Source organism: Muscardinus avellanarius (genome assembly GCF_963383645.1).
Source record: "Muscardinus avellanarius genome assembly, chromosome: 12".
Taxonomy (NCBI): domain Eukaryota; kingdom Metazoa; phylum Chordata; class Mammalia; order Rodentia; family Gliridae; genus Muscardinus; species Muscardinus avellanarius.
The window spans coordinates 5,797,829-5,817,196 of NC_137798.1; the positions used below are offsets into that span (position 1 = coordinate 5,797,829).

The 19,368-nt window shown below is 43.6% G+C and overlaps 2 protein-coding genes across 14 annotated transcripts in view; both read left to right on the plus strand.

The window, feature by feature from the left end:
- Positions 1–5,448, plus strand: part of MGA (MAX dimerization protein MGA) — a gene marked incomplete at both ends in the record, with an annotated part of 79,327 nt that extends 73,879 nt beyond the window's left edge. For all 9 annotated transcript variants that reach the window (XM_080707258.1, XM_080707255.1, XM_080707257.1 and 6 more), the window contains 4 exons: positions 910–1,021; positions 1,308–1,532; positions 3,142–3,318; positions 4,172–5,448. In XM_080707258.1, coding sequence (XP_080563384.1) covers positions 910–1,021; positions 1,308–1,532; positions 3,142–3,318; positions 4,172–5,448 — 1,791 coding nt within the window. The remainder of the gene's footprint in view (positions 1–909; positions 1,022–1,307; positions 1,533–3,141; positions 3,319–4,171) is intronic.
- A 7,934-nt stretch (positions 5,449–13,382) lies between these two features.
- The window catches only part of MAPKBP1 (mitogen-activated protein kinase binding protein 1), a gene marked incomplete at both ends in the record, with an annotated part of 58,264 nt that continues 52,278 nt past the window's right edge, over positions 13,383–19,368 (plus strand). For 4 of the 5 annotated variants that reach the window (XM_080708144.1, XM_080708143.1, XM_080708145.1 and 1 more), the window contains one exon: positions 13,398–13,511. In XM_080708144.1, coding sequence (XP_080564270.1) covers positions 13,398–13,511 — 114 coding nt within the window. Of the gene's footprint in view, positions 13,512–19,368 lie in introns of all 5 variants that reach the window. The other variant, XM_080708146.1, reaches the window with a different exon arrangement.

Here is a 19,368-nt window from a genome sequence, read left to right on the forward strand (position 1 = left end):
CAGTAGTGGAATGCCTATTTTTTTGCTCAATGATTGTCTTTGGAAATAATCATTATATAAATTCCCTAAAGATAAAAACCCAGAAAAGATCATACAATTTAACAAAAATTTTTTCTGATACATCACTAGTTGTTTTAAATGGCATTATAAAGAATTCTAAAATTGAAGCTGGGTGTGGTGGCACATGTAATACCAGCATTTGGGAGACTGAGACAGGAGAATCACAGTTCCAGGCCAGCCTCAGCTACTAATTAATGAGGCCCTTTGCAACTAAGTGAGACCCTGTTTCAAAATAAGGAATAAAAAAGGCCGGGCGTGGTGTCTCACGCTTGTAATCCCCGCGTTTGGGAGGCGGAGACAGGAGGATCGCGCAGGTTCGAAGCCAGCTTCACTGGCTTAAGAGACCCTGTTTCCAAATTTAAAAAATATATATAAAATAGGTCTGGGAGTGTAGCCCAGAGCTAGAAGGGTTTCCAGGAACCCCAATACCACCAAATAAAAATAAAAAGAAAACAGTTTTTTTTTTTGTTTTTTTGGTGGTACTGGGGTTCCTGGAAGCCCTTCTACCTCCGAGCTACACTCCCAGACCTATTTTTATATTTTTTGAAACAGGGTCTCTTACGCCAGCGTGGCTGGCTTCGAACCTGCGCGATCCTCCTGTCTCCGCCTCCCAAGCGCGGGGATTACAAGCATGCGCCACCACGCCCGGCAAAATAAAACAGATTTTAAAAGTACGACTTTGAATGTAGTTCAGAGGTAGAAAGCCCCCCTGGGTTCCATCCTCAGTGCTGCCAAAAAAAAAAAAAAACCCCTCAAATTATAAATTTTTTTTCATTAAGGAAGTTGTATAAGTCTCTCCTGCTTTTAATATGGAATGGATTAATTGACATATTACTGTTTCTATTTTAGGCATTCAGTGAAATTCAGGGACTTACAGATCAGGCAGACAAATTAATAGGACAGAAAAATCTCCTGACTCGAAAACGGAATATTCTAATACGGAAAGTATCATCTCTTTCAGGTGAGATATATAAACAGTCTGTGGTAAAGAGCACAATAACAGCTTTAGCAAGGAGAAATTCTTGAGTGAAACCTACAGGTACAGCTTAGTTTAAGGCTGCTTGGCTCCCCAAATTTACAGCAGTTATTTTTTGAATGGGTTGGACATATCTTAAGGATTATAATCACTCTTGCCTTCCATAGTTTTGGGGAATATAGTTAAATCAACTGGATTGCAGTTGACTCTATTTCTCATTATTATGTGGGGTCACACAGAGAGTGATCATTTATTCCCTATTAACCTGTAGGTAAGACAGAAGAAGTTGTCCTGAAGAAACTAGAGTATATTTATGCAAAACAACAAGCACTAGAGGCACAAAAAAGAAAAAAGAAGATGGGATCAGATGAGTTTGATGTGTCTCCCAGAACTAGCAAACAGCAAACATCATCATCTGTAGATCTCGGACAGATGTTTATAAATAACAGGAGGGGGAAACCTTTGATTCTTTCCAGAAAAAGAGACCAGGCCACAGGTAGGAGGGACATTCTTTGCTTTCCTTAATGTAGATGAACATAATTTTGTTTAGCAGATTGAATGTCTTCTCTTGGCCATAGTTTAATTTTTTTTTTATAGTACTGGGTATTAAACCCAGGGACAGCCTACAGTTATATATTTGGATCTAGCTGAGCCAAATGAATAGGATTTTTTTTGGGGGGGATTGGGTATGTTGATGTTTACCTGTGGTCCCAGCAGCTACTTGGAAGTCTCAGGCAAATGGATTGCTTGAACCTAGGAACTTGGGTCTGTGCAGCAAGTAAGACTACTATATTTTATCTGCTGTAAATTTTGATGACGCAGGCTCTCTTTCAGTTTCATTTTTATTAAGGAACAAAGTAAAATAGTATTAAGTTCTATCTTGATTTTAGTAGTAAATTTATATTTTATGTTACTTGTTTGTATCTTTGAGTGAAAGGCATATCCTTGTTTTACTCTTTGGGTAGCCCAGGTATGAACCAGAAAATTTTTATTTATTGTACCAGATAGATAGTGAAACAAGAATTAAAGCCAGGCATGGTGGTGCACATTTGTAATCCCAGAATTTGGGAAGTTGAGATAGGAGGGTCACAGGTTCAAGATTACCCTTATTAACTTAATGAGACCCTGTTTCAAAATAAAATGTTAGCCAGGTATGGTGGTGTATGCTTGTAATCCCAGTACTAGAGAGGCCGAGACAGAAGGATTACAGCTTTGCGGACAGCCTCAGCAACTTATTGAGACCCTCACAATTTTAGTGAGACCCTGTTTCAAAATAAAAGAATAAAATAGGGCTGGGGGTATAGTTCACAGATAGAATGTCTCTGAGTACTCTCCCCAGTATAACACACACACACACACACACACACACACACACACACACACACACGGATTAAGGTTGTAGCTCAGGGACAGAATGTACCCACATTTAATCCCTAGTACCACACCCACAAAATAAAACAATTAAAAAACATGTGTTAGTTCTCACTTTGCAGAATCAAATGATGATACTTTTGTTTATTTTGGTGGTGGAGAACTGGGAATTGAACTCAAAGACATTCTACCTCTGAGCTATACCTACAGCCTTACTTTATTTTTAATTTTGGAATAGGGTCTTGATAAGTTGCTTTCACTGACCTCAAATCTCTATCCTACTGTCAGCCTCCCAAGTGCTAGAATTACAGGGGTCTACTGTCACACCTTGCTTAAATAATGTTACTTCTAGGAAAGGAATTTAGTGACCAATTATCTCATTTCACACATGGGAAAACAGGCCTAGAAACTTAAAGTACTTTGTCAGAGGTTTGTAGTAAAAGAAGCCCAGGGATAGGCTGAATCAGTATTAACACTGTCAGGAATATTCCATTGAAAAGTGCTTCTGTTCCTCGACAAATAAATTCTTTCCCTGAGGAGAGTCCTTGGGACAGGTAACCATTATTCAGTGAAAAGTGACTCAAATTTAGTTTCTGCAACTAAATTTGAAATTTACCTCTTGCCTTTTAAGTCAGTCAGAGTGTGCTTTTAGGGATGTTGCCTAGACTCCTGGACTACACTAGCATTCATTGAAGGTCTTTTATCAGTAACTAATTGCTTGTTTGTTTTAACAGGAAACATTTCACCTTCTGATACTCCACACTCATCCGCTAACCTCGTGATGACTCCACAAGGGCAAGTGCTTACCTTAAAAGGTCCCCTCTTCTCAGGACCAGTGGTGACTGTTCCACCTGCTCTCTTAGAAGCTGATTTGAAACCTAAAGTTGTCAGCAGTACTGTAGCTCAGTCAGGTATGTAGTGTTGTCTCTTGGGCAATGAAAAGCCATCTCTTGGATCTCACAGTGACAGGAAACCTCTAAATACGTTATATACTGATAAAGAGCCATCTTGTTGTCATTTGCTTTGGCAAGAGATGACCTTTTCGGAACTTGTTTGGCTTCACCTGTGGTATTGATTGGTGTATTTCACTTGGATTGAGAACTCTTTTGTGAACTTTCTAAGTAGAAGAATAGAAAAAGATGCCAGAGTGAAAGAGATATTGAGGGGTTATTGAGTTCTTGGTGTTGATATTTATTTTATCAATTTTGTGATATGGTATGTTCCCACATACGCAGCCTGACTCACTCCCTTTCTGGGTAATGGTAAAGTTGAAAGTGTCATTTTGATTATTTAGGTTCTAGGCATCTAAATTTGTATTATGCTCAGAGGACATCCTCACAAATATTAAAATTCTACTTATTTGGTTGCCATTGCCAGAAGCAGTAGTTCATTTCTGTTGCCAGATCCATTCTGGCGACTTTGCCATTTCTCTTACCATACTACCTCTAGGCCTCCATTTACCCCTTAAAGTAGCATTGGATATACAGCATCAAGTCGCGTTTCTGTCTTAGGCCAAGAATGAACTTGGGAACCCTTCTAAACATTAAACGAAACTTTTATTAATGATGGAATATCAGAGATATTTTGGTTGGATTTTATTTGACTGTTGATATTTCTATCAACTCTGACAAAAGTAGACTGGTGAATTTTGGCTATAACTTCCTTCAGTGATCATTTGCTATAATTGTTAGGGGGAGGGGAAAGGGGACACATGGGAAGCTTACCACTATAAATTTAAAATGAAGTTTTCTTTTTCTTTCTCAGAAAATGACGACTTATTTATGATGCCACGAATTGTTAATGTGACCTCATTGGCCACAGAGGGAAGTTTGGTAGATATGGGTGGCAGCAAATATCCTCATGAAGTTACTGATGGCAAGTCACCAGACCACCTGAAAGACATTGTCAGAAATGAAGATAACTCCTTAGAGGATTTGGATAGAATCTGTTCCAGAGGAAGCTATAAAGATGGCAGAAGGGCATTGTGTCCAACACAGGCTTTCCTGGCAAATAAAGATTCTGGTTTTCCACAAATAGTTGATGTTTCCAGGATGCAGGAAGCACAGGAGTTCTTACCCAGAAAGATTTCTGGTGATATGAGAGGGATTCGGTATAAATGGAAAGAGGGAGAATATAGAGCAGAGAGACTAAAGTCTAAGGAATCTCCATCACATAAATTAAAGGTGAAAGATCTCAAAGACTCAAGCATAGAGATGGAACTGAGGAAAGTAGCGTCGGCTATCGAGGAAGCTGCTCTTGATCCCAGCGAACTGCTCACTAACCTGGAGGATGAGGATGATACTGATGAGACACTGACCTCACTGCTCAATGAGATTGCCTTTCTTAATCAACAGCTTAATGATGACACCGTTAGCCTGGCTGAACTGCCCAGCTCTGTGGATTCAGAGTTTCCAGAGGATGCACAACGGGCTTTTATCAGTAAGCTCCCCCCTGGGAACAGAGCAACTTTCCAGGTTGGCCACTTGGGAACGGGTTTGAAGGAGTTGCCTGATGTTCAAGGGGAGAGTGACTCCATCAGCCCCCTCCTCTTGCACTTAGAAGATGATGACTTTTCTGAGAATGAAAAACAACTTGTAGAAACAGCCTCTGAGCCAGATGTCCTTAAGATTGTTATTGACTCTGAGATAAAGGATTCCCTCCCTTCCCACAGGAAATCTAGTGATGGAGGGAAGAATACATCTGGCCTCCGTACAGAGCCTGAAAGCGTACCCTCACCTCCTGTTCTACACATGAAGACTGGTCTGGAGAACAACAACACAGACACTTTGTGGAGGCCTATGCCAAAGCTGGCGCCTTTAGGGTTAAAAGTAGCTCACCCACCCAGTGATGCAGATGGTCAGAGTCTCAAAGTGATGCCTTGTTTGGCACCTGTGGCTGCCAAAGTTGGGTCAGTTGGACACAAAATTAACTTAACAGGGAATGACCAGGAAGGTCGAGATAGCAAGGTGATGCCTACATTGGCACCTATTCTGGCTAAATTGGGCAACTCTGGGGCCTTACCAAGTTCCGCAGGGAAATGAACTTGTCTGTCCTCAGGCAAAAGCCAGGCTGTGAGGGGAAATTGAATCTTGCCTCCTTTCTCTGCAGGTATCTGTTTGTGTCATGGAGCTCTGATCCTTGACTTTGATGTGGTAGTTAATGATGGAGAAAGGGGTAGGGTGCTGACCCTGGTAAAAGAAATACTATGAAATTCTGATCATGTTAAAATGTGTTACCTCACTTGTGGTGCTGGGCCCCCTCATCCTCTCTAAAATGTGATCCATTACTGAACATGAGGTGCCCCTCTTACCCAAGGCATTCATAGCAAGACTGTCTCCATAGAGGTACCTAGTCGTCCCCCCTCCCACACCCCAAAAAGAAAAAGCTGCTTGAGACTTTGGAATTGCTGTGGACTGAACTAGAGCTGATAATTGTTAACTAAGATCTAAGGAATGTGATGTGCTTGTGCAAAGGGATCCAGAAGAGAGTTTTTAGTTGGCATTTCAATAACAGAGACAGGATGGCTACCAGGGAGTATCATAGTGAAAGATTTTATGTCCTTCGGCAAGATTTTCTCTTCTTTCACGTCCCAAGTGGCTTCCATTCCCTCACCTTTTCAATCAGAATGCAAATTCAAGCCTTCTGGTAAAGTAGGGATGCTTTCAACTTTTATTATTAAGGTGATTATTTTGAGATGTTAAAAGTAGTTCTTTCTTACTGTCTTTGTGAGTGTTGAAGAGATCATTTCATAGTGCCAGAGATTTCGATCAGAAATAGGTATTTTGGAGGCAGGCATGGAAGGAACCCTTCCCTATTCACAAAACACATTACTTAACAGACAGCTAATATAAAAAGCATTCTCTTCCCAGACCAGAGACAGTGGCCAAAATAAAAAATTGTGGGCTGGATATTTCCCAAATCAAACCAGCCTCCTGGTGCTTGAAGGTTTCATTCACTGTTATCTGCACAGGATGTAGAGAAAAGTCATAGTAGGTACTCTTTACCAGGGAAATCAGGCAGTATTTGAGTCACAAGATATATTTTTATCTGCTACCATGGATTCAGTGATCTGTAGATCCTTTTCATTCATAAGCTGTCAGGATATGAAGAACTGACAGCATGTAAAGATAAAGATATTTATATTTTTGTATAGTTGTTTTCATAGATTTCTCAAAGGCTGAAGTTTTCAACCTAGAAGATGAGATTTGTATTGAGTATAGAAATGATGTTTCCTATCTAGTTTGTAAATAATCATGGTGCACTTGAGGGGTCTCTTGGAAACTCCTGGGGGCAAGAATCACTATTCTGAAAATGTATAGACTGGGATTTAGCTGCTGCATTTTGCCTTTCTTAAATGATTATATTTTGGAATGTAACCCCTCTTCTGTCTACATTGACAGGATTTGCTTGTGTTGTATAACACTAACACAAGAGCTTCCAGTGCCTGGGCTGTGCCTGGGTGATGCTATTTCTTCTACATCCCCTGCCTTTTTTATCCCAGATTTCACTCATCATATCTTCAGACCTAGGTTGTAAGGCCAACTTTGGAATGGATCTAGCCAGTGAATTACTACTTCCGTATTGATTCCCCTTCTATTAACTATGGTAATCAACAGGTTCAAAGGGATGGGGAAGTTTCCTCTGCAAAGTACAAATATAATCATTTGCAGTCAAAGCAAATTTTTGTTGGTTTTGTGCTGCTTGCCCTTCTAGACCTGCTTATCAGCTCTCATCCCTCCTCACTGAAGAAGCCTGAGGTAGTGTAAAAGTGCTCCTCAGCTTCTCATTCTTCCTTCTACTCTTTACCCAGCAGATTGCATCTGATACCTTAGCCAAGAAATCCAGCACCTGTTTCCCTTGCTAAGAATTCTCCTTGGATGCGTTCTTTTAACCTTAGTATAGCCGTTTCCCATGATTTCATGGCTTGCCTTTTCCCCATGTTTCTGCCTGACTTCCCAAGGCTCTTGTGGCTTTTGAAGGTCAGCCAAGGAGCAGGCAAGGGAGTGAATAATCCTCAGGAAAAGGACCCTTTAAGCTTTTGAATACTTTCCCTTTCTTAGAAGAAAATAGTCAAACAGGTCAAGGTCAATTCTTGATTGAAGGATATTTGGCTGTTTTATAAGAGATGTACAAAGGTGGAAATGGAATTTTCTTGGTGTTCAGAGAGGGCCACAGATGTCATACTCCCAAGATACAGTGTTTTCAAGACAGATCTAGGAGTCATCAGGGCTACTTTGAAGAGGGCTTAGTCTTCACAACAGTCCTACAGTCTTGACAGATATCTAAAATCTCCCAAAATTCCTGCCCTTTAACCTTATCCTAGGAGAAACTAATCTATGAAAATTACATGTGTGATTTTGAAAGTTGAAGTTGAGTGAGAAGACTTGAGGAGCCTGGAAGACAGTGAGCGCTCACCCTAACTCTAAAAGAAGCATGATCTCAGTAGACCAATAATTCGCTTTTTTATACATCTGTAAATAAATGGAATGTTTTTAAGAATATAATTATGTCAGATTTAGCATTTTCTTTTATATATTAAATATATATATATATCTATATCTATATCTTTCCTTTTCTGGTTTTGAAAATGACTATTTTTTTAGAAACAAGAACAGAAGAACTTTGGCGATCGGAAGACAGGATGTAGCCGGGCGTGGTGGTGCATGCTTGTTATCTCCACGCTTGGGAGGCTGAGACAGGAGGATTGCAGGTTCAAGGCCATCCTCGGCTACTTAGTGAGGCGCTCAGCAACTTAGTGAGACCCTGTTTTCAAATTAAATATGTCTGGGGTTGTAGCTTGGAGGTAGAATGCCCTTGGGTTCCATCCCCATTAAGCCCTACCACCACCACCACCGCACACACATGATGTGTAAACCTGAAATAAGTTAGTTATAATGATGAAAGCAGGTCTTGGTGTTTGGAGGTTTGTGCTGATTTAGAGAATTCTTAATGCCCTGATATTCCAGAGAAGAGTGCCTTAGAAGTAGTTTTATTGTGGGAATTCTTGTTCTCAGTTTTTGACATGCCATTGGGAGGAGGATTTTGGTATTCAATTTTTTTTGTTGTTGTTAGTATTAGGGATTGAACGCAGGGGCATTCTACCTCCAAGGTAACAACCCCAGCCCATTTAACTTTTTAATTTTCAAACAGTGTCTTGCTAAATTGTTGAGGCAACTATAATCCTCCTGTTTTAGCTTCCCAACTACTGGGATTACAGCCATACACCACCACAACCTGCTTGATGCTCTAATATTTGTAGCATGTTTTATGTGGTGGCTTAAAGCTTTTGTACAACTTAATGTCAAGTATTTGTTTCAGAAGTCATTCTGCAGTGAAGAAGAGCTAATCTTATAGTACCACTGTGTGCGAGGCAGCCTATATACCTGGGGAATAACCCGACATAAACACAATCATAGTGGCAAAGAACAGTAGGTATTCTTTACAAGATGTTAACTAGTTTATAACTTTTAAAACTTTATTTAAAGGAGTCCTTTTGACATTGAATTACTCCTAACCTATTTAAAATGACTAACAAATTAAGTTCAACTATATAAGCCTCGTACAGATCACTCACTTTGTATAATCTTATAGTAAATGCAGAATTGTGTATGAAATTAGAATTTAATTAGAATTGTGTATGAAATACCTGATGTCCGACCTTTTAGTAACAGGCTTGAAAATATTTTGAACACAGAACAAAGACAGACAATGGACATATTCTGGCAAGCTTTGATAGTATTCTTCCCTCCCTGCCCTCCAGAGTATACTGGTTTAGAAATTCATTTATTTATTTATTTTGTGGTACTGGAGATGGAACGCAAGGACCTTCTACCTCCCAGCTATACCCCCAGCCATATTTTTTATTCTTTATTTGGAAACAGGGTATCATTGAGTTGCAAAGGGCCTCACTAAGTAGCTGAGGTTGGTGGCTAACCTGGATCCTTCTGTCTCAGCCTCCCAAATGCTGGGATTACAAGCGTGCACCACCACACCCGGCTTGGTTCAGAAATTTGAAATGGAATTGAGGCAGCCAGGTGTTGTGTCACATGCCTGTAATCCCAGTATTTGGGAGGCCGAGACAGGAGGGTTGCAGTTTTAAGGCCAACCTCAGCAACTTGGTAAGACCCTGTTTAAAAAGTGTTGGGAGGCTGAGACGGGAGGATTGCAGGTTCATGGCCAACCTTAGCTACTTAGACCTTTTGCAACATAGACCCTGTTTCAAAATAAAGAATTAAAAGGGGGCCTGGGGTATACCTCAGAGGTAGAATGCTCTTGGGTTAAATCCCTTATACCACACACACACACACACAAAAAAAAAAAAATAATGAAAATTAAAAGGGCTGGGGAGTATCAGATATAGAATTCCTCTGTGTTCAATTCCAAGTACCAAAAAAAAAAAAAAAAAAGGGAATGGGTGAGGTGAATTTAGAGGTAAATGTACTTTGAAGACGGGTCTAGAAACTAGTAATTGGCACAGTGTAGGCAGCATTTTCAGGTACTTTTATGGAGGCAAGAGTCAGAATACTTGCACAAAATTGCTGGCTTTGCAGAAAGTTCTAAAAGAGCTGGGTGTGTTAGTAAACACCTGTAATCCTAGTACTTGGGAAGCTTGACAGGAGGATCACAGCTTTGCAGCCAGCAGAGAGCTTAGGCCCTCTGCAACTTTGTGAGACTATCTCAAAATTAAATAGGGCTGGGGGTATAGCTCGGAGGCAGATTGCCCCTGGGTCCAGTCTTCATGTGTATGCACGCACACATATATGCAAAGTGCTATGGAGGTATCAATTCTTAAGTGAATTTTACATGGAAACAAGTGGCTGGATGCATAGAAAATTAAAACATTTATTGCCAATTGGGAAAAAATAAAAATGCATATTTGAAATAATTTGATACGTAAAACTTAAATAGGCTTAACATTACGTTCTACAGAGGCACATAAATGTTAAGTGAGAGCGATGGATGTGTGTGGAGGGTGGGGAGGCTAAAGTATGAGATGAGGTGGAAATCTTCAGAGAAATCTAGACTACAAAATTTGATCACTGTAAACAGCTAGTGGAGACTTTGTTAAATAGGAAAACCTTGGAAGCAGTCATTGGTCTCAGCTCTTTGACAGTGCCTTGCATGTAAAGGTGCTCAATAAATATTTTGAGTTGATAAGCAAATATATAGCCTGTTTTCTGGGATCTTATAATAGCTTCTGATTTTTCTATCATGAATTTAAAACTTTGATCCAGTGAGCATAATGCTAAACAAGACAACTATACATCTATTTCCAGACAGCTAGAATTTTGGAATCTGACAAAACACCATGTACACATGTTTAGGGCCTATATAAGGAGAATTAAAAGTGAAGTCATGTATGGAGGACAAAATGCTTAGATAAGGGTCACCTGCAGTTTTGAGAGTGGGATGACAAGTACTTAATTTGGAGAGAAGGGAGTAATACTAATATTCACACTGGACCTAGGACTTATGCCTGAGAACAGCCTATAGCCTACCACCGATTCCCATACTAGCATCTCCAAGGTAGCATTGCTACTTTGTAAAGGTTGGCTTGGGTTGTGAAGAATTTTTAAAATGGGTTTGGGGCTTAGACTGGAAGTATCCAGATTTTAGATTTAAATCTCATCATACTGTTCATAGTTTTTTGTTTTTTGTTTTTTTTAATCTTAGAAAAGGAAAACAGCTTAAGATTTGTTTATGTAGCTCTGGCTTCAAATGAGTCAGAGAACCTTTTCTCTAAGGGGCTAAACCAAAGTAGCTTTGTATAAGAATGACAAATGTCACTTTGTAAATGTGTTATTTACTGCCCACAATTGGGTAGGTGGATACAAAAATAACTTGGAGAAGTTTAGGGACAACTCTGAAGACATATTTTTATTGTTTCATGGGTGGAGATGGAGGTCATTAGAGTCTAGCACACACAAACACCAGATGGCACCATTTATTAATGTTATACTAGCTTCTGTGGAGAGGTCAAATCACAGACTAGCAAAGGGTTAAGGGAATCAACGACCAGTTTCTGCGGTTATAATTAATGACTCTGGCCTCCTTCCAGATTTGAGAAATAAAATTGGGAATCCCATTTTTGGTTTCATTATATCTACGGCACATGGTTGAAGGGTAGCATTAGGCAGCGATTGCCAGTTCTTTAGGTGTCCGTGTCCATCTGTGTGCTTTATAAACTTGTTTTTAACAGGTGGCTACAGCACACCAAAGCACCTTGCTACTTGCCATTTGGCGTGCAAGGTCTGCACAGCAGTGAGTTTAGGGCTTCTTTCCTCTTGCCAACATGTAACTACCCAGGAATTCGAAGTTCTGGATAGGGTGGGTGAAACACTTCTATTTTTTCTGGGGCCCAAGTCTCTTGGTTTAGGGTAACCTTTTCATAGGACAATTTCTTGAAGTAGCAACCAAGATAGGTAGGTCTAGAGTTCCTAGAAAGTACACTGGCTTACATACCTATGGAATAGGAATATGTAACGATAGTTCCAGGTATTTCCCCTTGAGCTAAGAAATCTATACCACCCAGCAAGCTTGACCGTGACCTAGGCCAGGTGTCAGTCCTACGAGAAAAAAGTATTCAGAAGTACATTTTGACAAGACTTAAGGAAAAAATCTGAACTAATAAAGCACTGGTTGACTCAGAGAGCGAGCCCTATAGGACACCAACAAATCCCCGAAGTACATTAACTAGTTTTCCCTTTCATTTGCTTAAAGCTTAGAGCTTTCCGTCGCCCTCCCCTTTCTTCCATCGTGACCAATCAAGTTGTCCCGTTGAAAACACTTGTAAGAGTTTGAACTGGGTGACTCTAAAGAATATTCCACGTGGGTCAACGCGCTAGGCTGGCCGCAGTCAGAAACTATTCCAAACGCTTTAAGTACTGAGCGCTTGAGGTGGAAGGGGGGCAGAGTTTTGGCTGGCTCTCAACATTGTAATTATGAGCAAGTAGTTTCGGCTGCGGTCCCTCAGGCCTACCGAAAGCTAACGTTAGCACCCTGGGGGCGTGGCTACCATCTTGGGGCGCTGGGAAGTGCACTTCTCTGGGGCACCATCCTGGCAATACCATAAAAGGCCTCGTTCTCTCCCTTGTGAAGCCGCGTTCCGCTGACCTTCCTTGAAGAGCGGTACCCACAACTCAACTGCCGAACCGCGGAGTCGAGTCCCCCGTCCTCGGCTTCCGAGGGCCTTTCCTTGGCTCCGCCCCCCAGGCCTCGCTGGTCCACTCGGGTGCGACCTCCCGGCCGCCGGCCACGCCCCTCGCTCTGGCTCCGCCCACCGGCCCGGAGCCCGGCCCAGGCGCCAGTTCGCGTTTTGAGCCGCTCGTGCCACCATAGCCGCCGCTGCTGCCGCGGCCGCCGTGGAGCCGGAGCCGCGAGCGCGATGCCCGCGGGCGCTGTGAGCCGGGCAGCGCCGGCGCCCCGGGGCCGGTGAGGCTGGGCCCGAGGGGGCGCTGACGAGTAGCGGGGGCTTCTGAGGCGGGGGAAGAGAACGCCGCAGGCCGGCCGCCGAGGGCCGGGGGTGGGGGAGGGAGGTCCCGTGGCCGAACGGCTTGCTGGGCCCCGGGGAGCCGCCGGCGCGCTGCCCCGGGCCCCTCGGACCTCCCCAGCGGCCTCCTCCCTTGGTCACTGCAGTTGTCATGGGAACACTTGGGCAATGAACGGGGACCAGACGGGCCACCGGCCCTAATGGAACCCATCCCATCTCAGTTAAATGCCTCTCGCAGGCGTGGGCCTGGGATTCCTTCCTTTCCACGGATCTGCCCTTCCCGGGTTGTAAGAAACCTCGCAAGGCTTGCAGGTGGGGATGAAGGGAAAGGAGAGCTACGATGCCTAGGGGTAAGAGCTGCTCTGATACTAAGGTGGCCTCTGCCATCTCAGGCCAGTGGAAGGGCGTTTCGGAAGGCCAAGTGGAGTGGGAACGCAGTGCCACTGTTGAAGCTAGTACCGAGACTGGGCCAGGGACTGTCCCCAGGGGCTTCTCACCCTGATGGCTGTGGAAGGGTCAACTATTACCAGCCGGATCAAGAACCTCCTGCGGTCCCCATCCATCAAACTCCGCAGGAGTAAGGCGGGAAACAGGCGAGAGGACCTCAGCTCCAAGGTGAGTCCTAGTGTGGGTGCCACCTATTTTCAACCTTAACCTCTCCTGTTCCTTTTTCCTATTTTACCTTCCTCTTTCTTGGGATAGAAAAGAGCTAGGTGCTCCTGTTGGCTCGAAAAGGTCAAATGTACTTGTCTCTGCCTCTCGAACAGGCAAAGACTTGGTTTTAGGCTGAAGGAAAAAGAAGCAGGGATGAACACGGATAGGAGGTGAATAGGAGGAAGGTAAGTTCAGCAAACTGTGTGCTTGGGGAAGCCAGTTGATAGGCGGTGACTCAGTTTCCCTTCTTGAAAGAGGGTAGTGGGGCCACGTACCCCGTGAAGGATTAAGCTGTGACTAATGTGGCTGCAAGTGTTAATGTAAGAGTTGGGGTTATATAAGACTGTAGTATCAGAAAGAAATATGCTCAAACACCGTGCCTGAGATATTGGCCTGGTAATTGCTCTTGCCTGAGATCAAAACAGATTTGTCCCTTTAAGAGACCCAAATTCGCCAGGCGCGGTGGCCCACGCTTGTCATCCCAGCAATCGGGAGGCTGAGACCAGAGGATCGCAGTTCCGGGACAGCCTCAGCTACTTAGTGAGGCCCTCTGCAACTCAGTGAGACCCGGTTTCAAAATAAAAGAATAAAAACTAGGGCAGGGGGTGTAGCTCAGAGGTCGAATGCCCCTGGGTTCCATCCCCAGACAACCCACCAAAAAAAAAAAAAAAGAGACCCAAATTAATTTTTCCCCAAATTAATTTTTTTTGTTTTGTTTTTTGGTGGTACTGGGGATGGAACCCAGGGAAATTCTACCTCCAAGCTACATGCCTAGCTCTAATTTTTTATTCTTTATTTTGAAACAGGGGCTCACTGAGTTGCAAAGGGCCTCACTAAGTAACTGAGGCTATCTGCAAACCACGATCTTCCTGTCTCAGCCTCCCAAATGCTGGGATTACAAGCATGCGCCACCACACCCGGCTCCAAATTAATTAGTTATTATTATTATTTTTTTGGTGGTATTGGGGTTGGAACCCTTCTACCTCCGGGATACACTCCCAGACCTATTTTTATGTTTTTATTTTTGGAAACAGGGTCTCTTAAGCCAGCAAGGCTGGCTTCGAACCTGCGCAATCCTCCTGTCTCTGCCTCCCAAGAGCGGGGATTACAAGCGTGTGCCACCATGCATGGCTCCAAATTAATTTTAAATGAAGCTTTTTAGGGATGCTAACATACAAAGAACCACATATGTGGCAGGGAAACAGTTCTCCTGGTTTGCTCTTGGACACCAGTCCCATTCACTGTATGCCAAGAGCCATAGCCTTCCCAGCCGCAGATGTGCCTCAGAGGCAGCCTTTTTCTACCCTCTCACTTGTCTGGGTTTTGGTACTTGTGCTTTATTCTACTCTGTTAGGTGCCACAACTTTGGGAATGCAAAATTAGACCAAATTCATTTAATCCCTAGAGGGAATTCAGAGCTTTGGTTCCCACAGAATCAGATTAGATTGTGTGTCCTATTAGCGACCTGTAAGCACAGTAACCTTGTGTGGTAGAGTATTGCTTCAGGGAGAGTCATTTGAGACAGCGGCATTTTATTACTTTGCCTATGACACTTCAAAGATGAGTAAATCTAATGAGGAAAGATATAGTGCGAATGTACGGCATGACAGGGTTCTGGGAGGACTTGGTTGAGATCCCCAACCCTTAGCAGAACCTTAATTGGATTTGTTAAGAAGATGAATAACTTTCAAGTATGTTTCAGCACGAGATGCAGTGAATCGAAATTTGTCACAGGGTTCCATGGTGGTGGAGATAGTGACCCATCCAAGGGTTTGCTCCTGTTAAGACAAGGTCTCAGCTGGGTATGGTAGCACCTGCCTGTAACATACAAAGTAACATCCCAGTACTTGTGAGACTGAGACAGGAAGATTGCAGGTTCAAAGCCAGCCTCAGCAACTTATCGAGGCTCTCAGCAACTTAGCAAAACCCTGTTTCCGAATAGAAAATAAAATAGGGCTAGGGTTTTAGTTCAGAGGTAAAACACCCTGGGTTCAATTTCCAGCACCACCAAGGAAAAAAGAAAAAAAGAGAGAGAAAGAAAAAGACAGGGGTCTCTATGTGACTAAGGCTAGTCTTGAACTCCTGGGCTCAAGAAATCCTCCTGCCTCAACCGCCTGAGTAGCTGGGACTTCAGGGGCATGCCACCATGCCCAGCTTGTTAAGGACTCTTAATAATTATGATTTCTATTTTTTTTAGAGGCAAGAGAATAAGCCTGAAAATGAGAAACCGTCTTACATATGACATTCTGTGTTCATTCATAGTATTGCAGGTACTCATATTCATGGCTTTGGTAACTTGGCAATGGTCAGCACTATTAGAATAATCTACTACTTTGGGGCTGCTTTTGATATATATGGTAGAAATGTACAGTGGAAGCTTAGTCTTCAGTGCAAATACCTTACTGCAGTTTTGGTCTGCGATGGAGAAAGAACCATCAAACATTCCTTAGAACTTCCTATATCGATAATCAATGCATGCAACAAGTGTTTATTGAGTGACTATTAGGTGTGGAATCAATGATGAATCTCTTGCTCTCAGATCTTTAGGGCTAGTCAGGCATGTAAACAAATAATTACACCATGGTGTGCTAAGTGTTGTTGTAGAAGTATGCATGGCTCACGCTTGTTATCCCAATACTTGGGAGGCTGAGACAGGAGGATCACAGGTTCATGGCCAGCCCCAGGTACTTAGTGAGGCCCTTTGCATCTTAGTGAGACCCTGTTTCAAAATAAAAAGGTCTGGGGTCTAGCTCAGAGGTAGAATTCTCCTGGGTTTAATCCCCAGAACACCAAAAAACAAAACAACTAACTCCCTCCCTCTCTCTCTCTCTCTCCCCCTCCCCCCCCTCTCTCTCTGCCCCATCCTAGTTGTATGGAATCAAAACTCTTCGGGGTGGATTTGTAGTTGTATATATATTGAGTTCCATCAGAAGCTCACTGTTGGTTCTGGTTATGAACCCGTTAGAAATAAATTTTCATGGTGTAATAAAAAAAAAAGGCACGTGTCCTAAAATTGCTTGGCAAGGTGATTTTACTTTTAGACCAGAAAGGGTGCTCCCAGGTACAGGAGAGCACACCTGACAAAGAACCATCTGGGTCTTACATCGCTGACCCTCGAGCCCCTTCGCTGAACTCCTGTTGGTGAGAGTTACAACTTCATATTCTTCCTGGTCGGCTACAGAGGAAGACACCTGCAGTCCCTTAAGAGATGCTGACTCTGGAAGGAATGTTAAGTTCCTACCAGCTTACAAAATGGTGCTTTAAAGTAAGCTACTCCTTTGACAGAAAAGATCCCAGTGTATTTTCACACCCCTGGCCAACCTCAATTCTGTGGTTATAGCTCTGAAATCTGTTTTCTTTATACCCAAGTCCTTACTGAGGCTTTTTGGAAGTCTGTTTAACTAACGCAGTAAGTGTATTGTTTTCCTCGAGTAGTTTTCATCTCCGCTGCGTCTCCTAGACTGATTGCTCTCTACACTGCTGTTTCAGTGGTTGGTTTGAGACAACTGTACTGTTGTGAGGTCAGCTATGAGGCGTCAGTCATCGCCTTCCTAAGGCAGAGGAGCAGGAACCTCCCTGTGAGCGGGAGGCAACTGTATGCTGCTATCCCCGAGTCCAGGCAGTCTTTTGTCCCCATTCCCTGACCACTCATAGGGAACAGCAGTTTTTTGGTGTTTGGTACAGATTCTCTGGGTCCACACCCAGAACAGATGACCAAGAACAGAGGCCTTTGTGGCCAGTAGCTCTGCCTCTCGCCTGCCCTTTTGAATGACCTCAGTCAGGTTCTCATTGAGTTTGCCATCTCTGACGTGTTCATGAATTAAGGTTTGTGAAGTGTCTTGAGAGCCTCAGAACAGGTGGTATGTCGTGAGAAGGTCAGCGCACTCCTGGTTTTGTTTGATCTTGTTTCGTTCTCTTCCGGTGCCAGCAGCTGCCCTCAGCCTTCAAAGCGATTCTCACCAGAGAGAGGGGATTCTTCTCTCCCTGGACCAACAACACCTCTTCCTTTACCATCTAAAAATAGCCCGGCCTTCCCTCATCTCCTTGGCCTCGCTCACTTCTGAGTCTAGCTGCGCTGCTGCTTTCCAAGTTTCTTTTCTTTCTCTGCTTTGCATTTAGGATGAGTTCCTCCATGGGACCTCTTCTAGTCACTTCTTACTTCCTGCCAGGGTTTTGAGTATCTTTGGGATTTTTTTTTTTTTTTTTTTTTTTTTTTTTGCGGGTCTGGGATGGAACCCAGGGGCATTCGACCTCCAAGCCACACCCCTGCCCAGTTTTTTATTCTTTATTTTGAAACAGGGTCTCACTGAGTTGCAGAGGGCCTCACTAAGCTGAGGCTGTCTGCTAACTGCGATCCTCTGATCTCAGCCTCCCTTTTTTTTTTTTTTTTTTGTCCTGGGGATGGAACCCGGGGGCATTCGACCTCCGAGCCACACCCCTGCCCAGTTTTTTATTCTTTATTTTGAAAGCGGGTCTCACTGAGTTGCGGAGGGCCTCACTAAGTAGCTGAGGCTGTCCGCGAACCGCAATCGTCCTCCCAAATGCTGGGATGACAAGCGTGCGCCACCACGCCCGGCTGGTTCAAACTAGGGAGCTTGCTAGTTCTCTGACTTCACGTCTCTCTTCCGTGTGTCACCTGTGTGTTTTCATTTCTCGACTAATGAAAACACATGGTGGCTGTGTGGCTTCAGCCTGGCCTGGGTAACCTCCCGCCACCCTAGATCTCCAGCCCGTCTGGGGCTGTCACCGCTGCCGCTGCTCTTTGTTTCAGAGTAGCTCAGGGCTTGAAATTTGGGGCTGTGTTTATTCAAACTAAGCCTCTCTGAGGACATGGCCTGTCTTGCTGCTGTTCTCAGAGTGTCTCTTGCTTTTACTTCATGTTCAGGCTGCACCGTACTTAAGGAAAAAAGCTACAGTGTTTTCAGTGGGATTTGCTGAGTTATCCATCATATCCCACTGCTTCAGATAAGCCTCTCTGGCCCTATTGTTCAGTGGAAGACGAGACCAGATTTTCTGCCAGCTTTCTTGACACCACAGTTTTCAGTAGAGGTATGGATTGAGCTGCACATCATCTTGGCTGTTTGCTGCTCTGTTTATGGATTTTACTCTAACCTCTTTTTTTTTTTCAGTACTGGGATCAAGCAGGGACAGTCTACCTCTGAGCTACATCCCCCATCCCCAGCCGTGTGTGTGTGTGTGTGTGTGTGTGTGTGTGTGTGTGTGTGTGTGTGTGGAACCCAGGGGCATTTGACCTCTGAGCTACACCCCCTTCCCAATTTTTTATTCTTTATTTTGAAACAGGGTCTCACTGCGTTGCGGAGGGCCTCACTACGTAGCTGAGGCTGTGCGCGAACCGCGATCCTCTGGTCTCAGCCTCCCGAATGCTGGGATGACAAGCATGTGCCACCATGCCCAGCTCCCAGCCCTATTTTTTACTCTTTATTTTGAAACAGGCTCTCACTAAGTTGCGGAGGGCCACACTTAGTAGCCGAGGCTGGGTGCAAACCTGCCATCCTTTTGTTTCAGTCTCTCAAGTACTGGGATTATAAGCGTGCACCACCACACCCAGCTTACTTTCACCTCTTAAAAAAAAAGTGTATTAGAGGGAATCAAAGTGAATATGACAGCCAGACTGGGCAGTGCACATCCCTAGGGCTAGTTTTTTTGTTGTTTGCAGTACTGGGGATTGGAACCCAGGAACATTCTACCACTGATCTATACCCCCAGCCCTTTTTTATTTTTATGTATTTTGGTTCTGGGAATTGAACCCAGGGCATTCTACCTCTTAGCTACAGCCCCAGACCTATTTCGTTTTTTA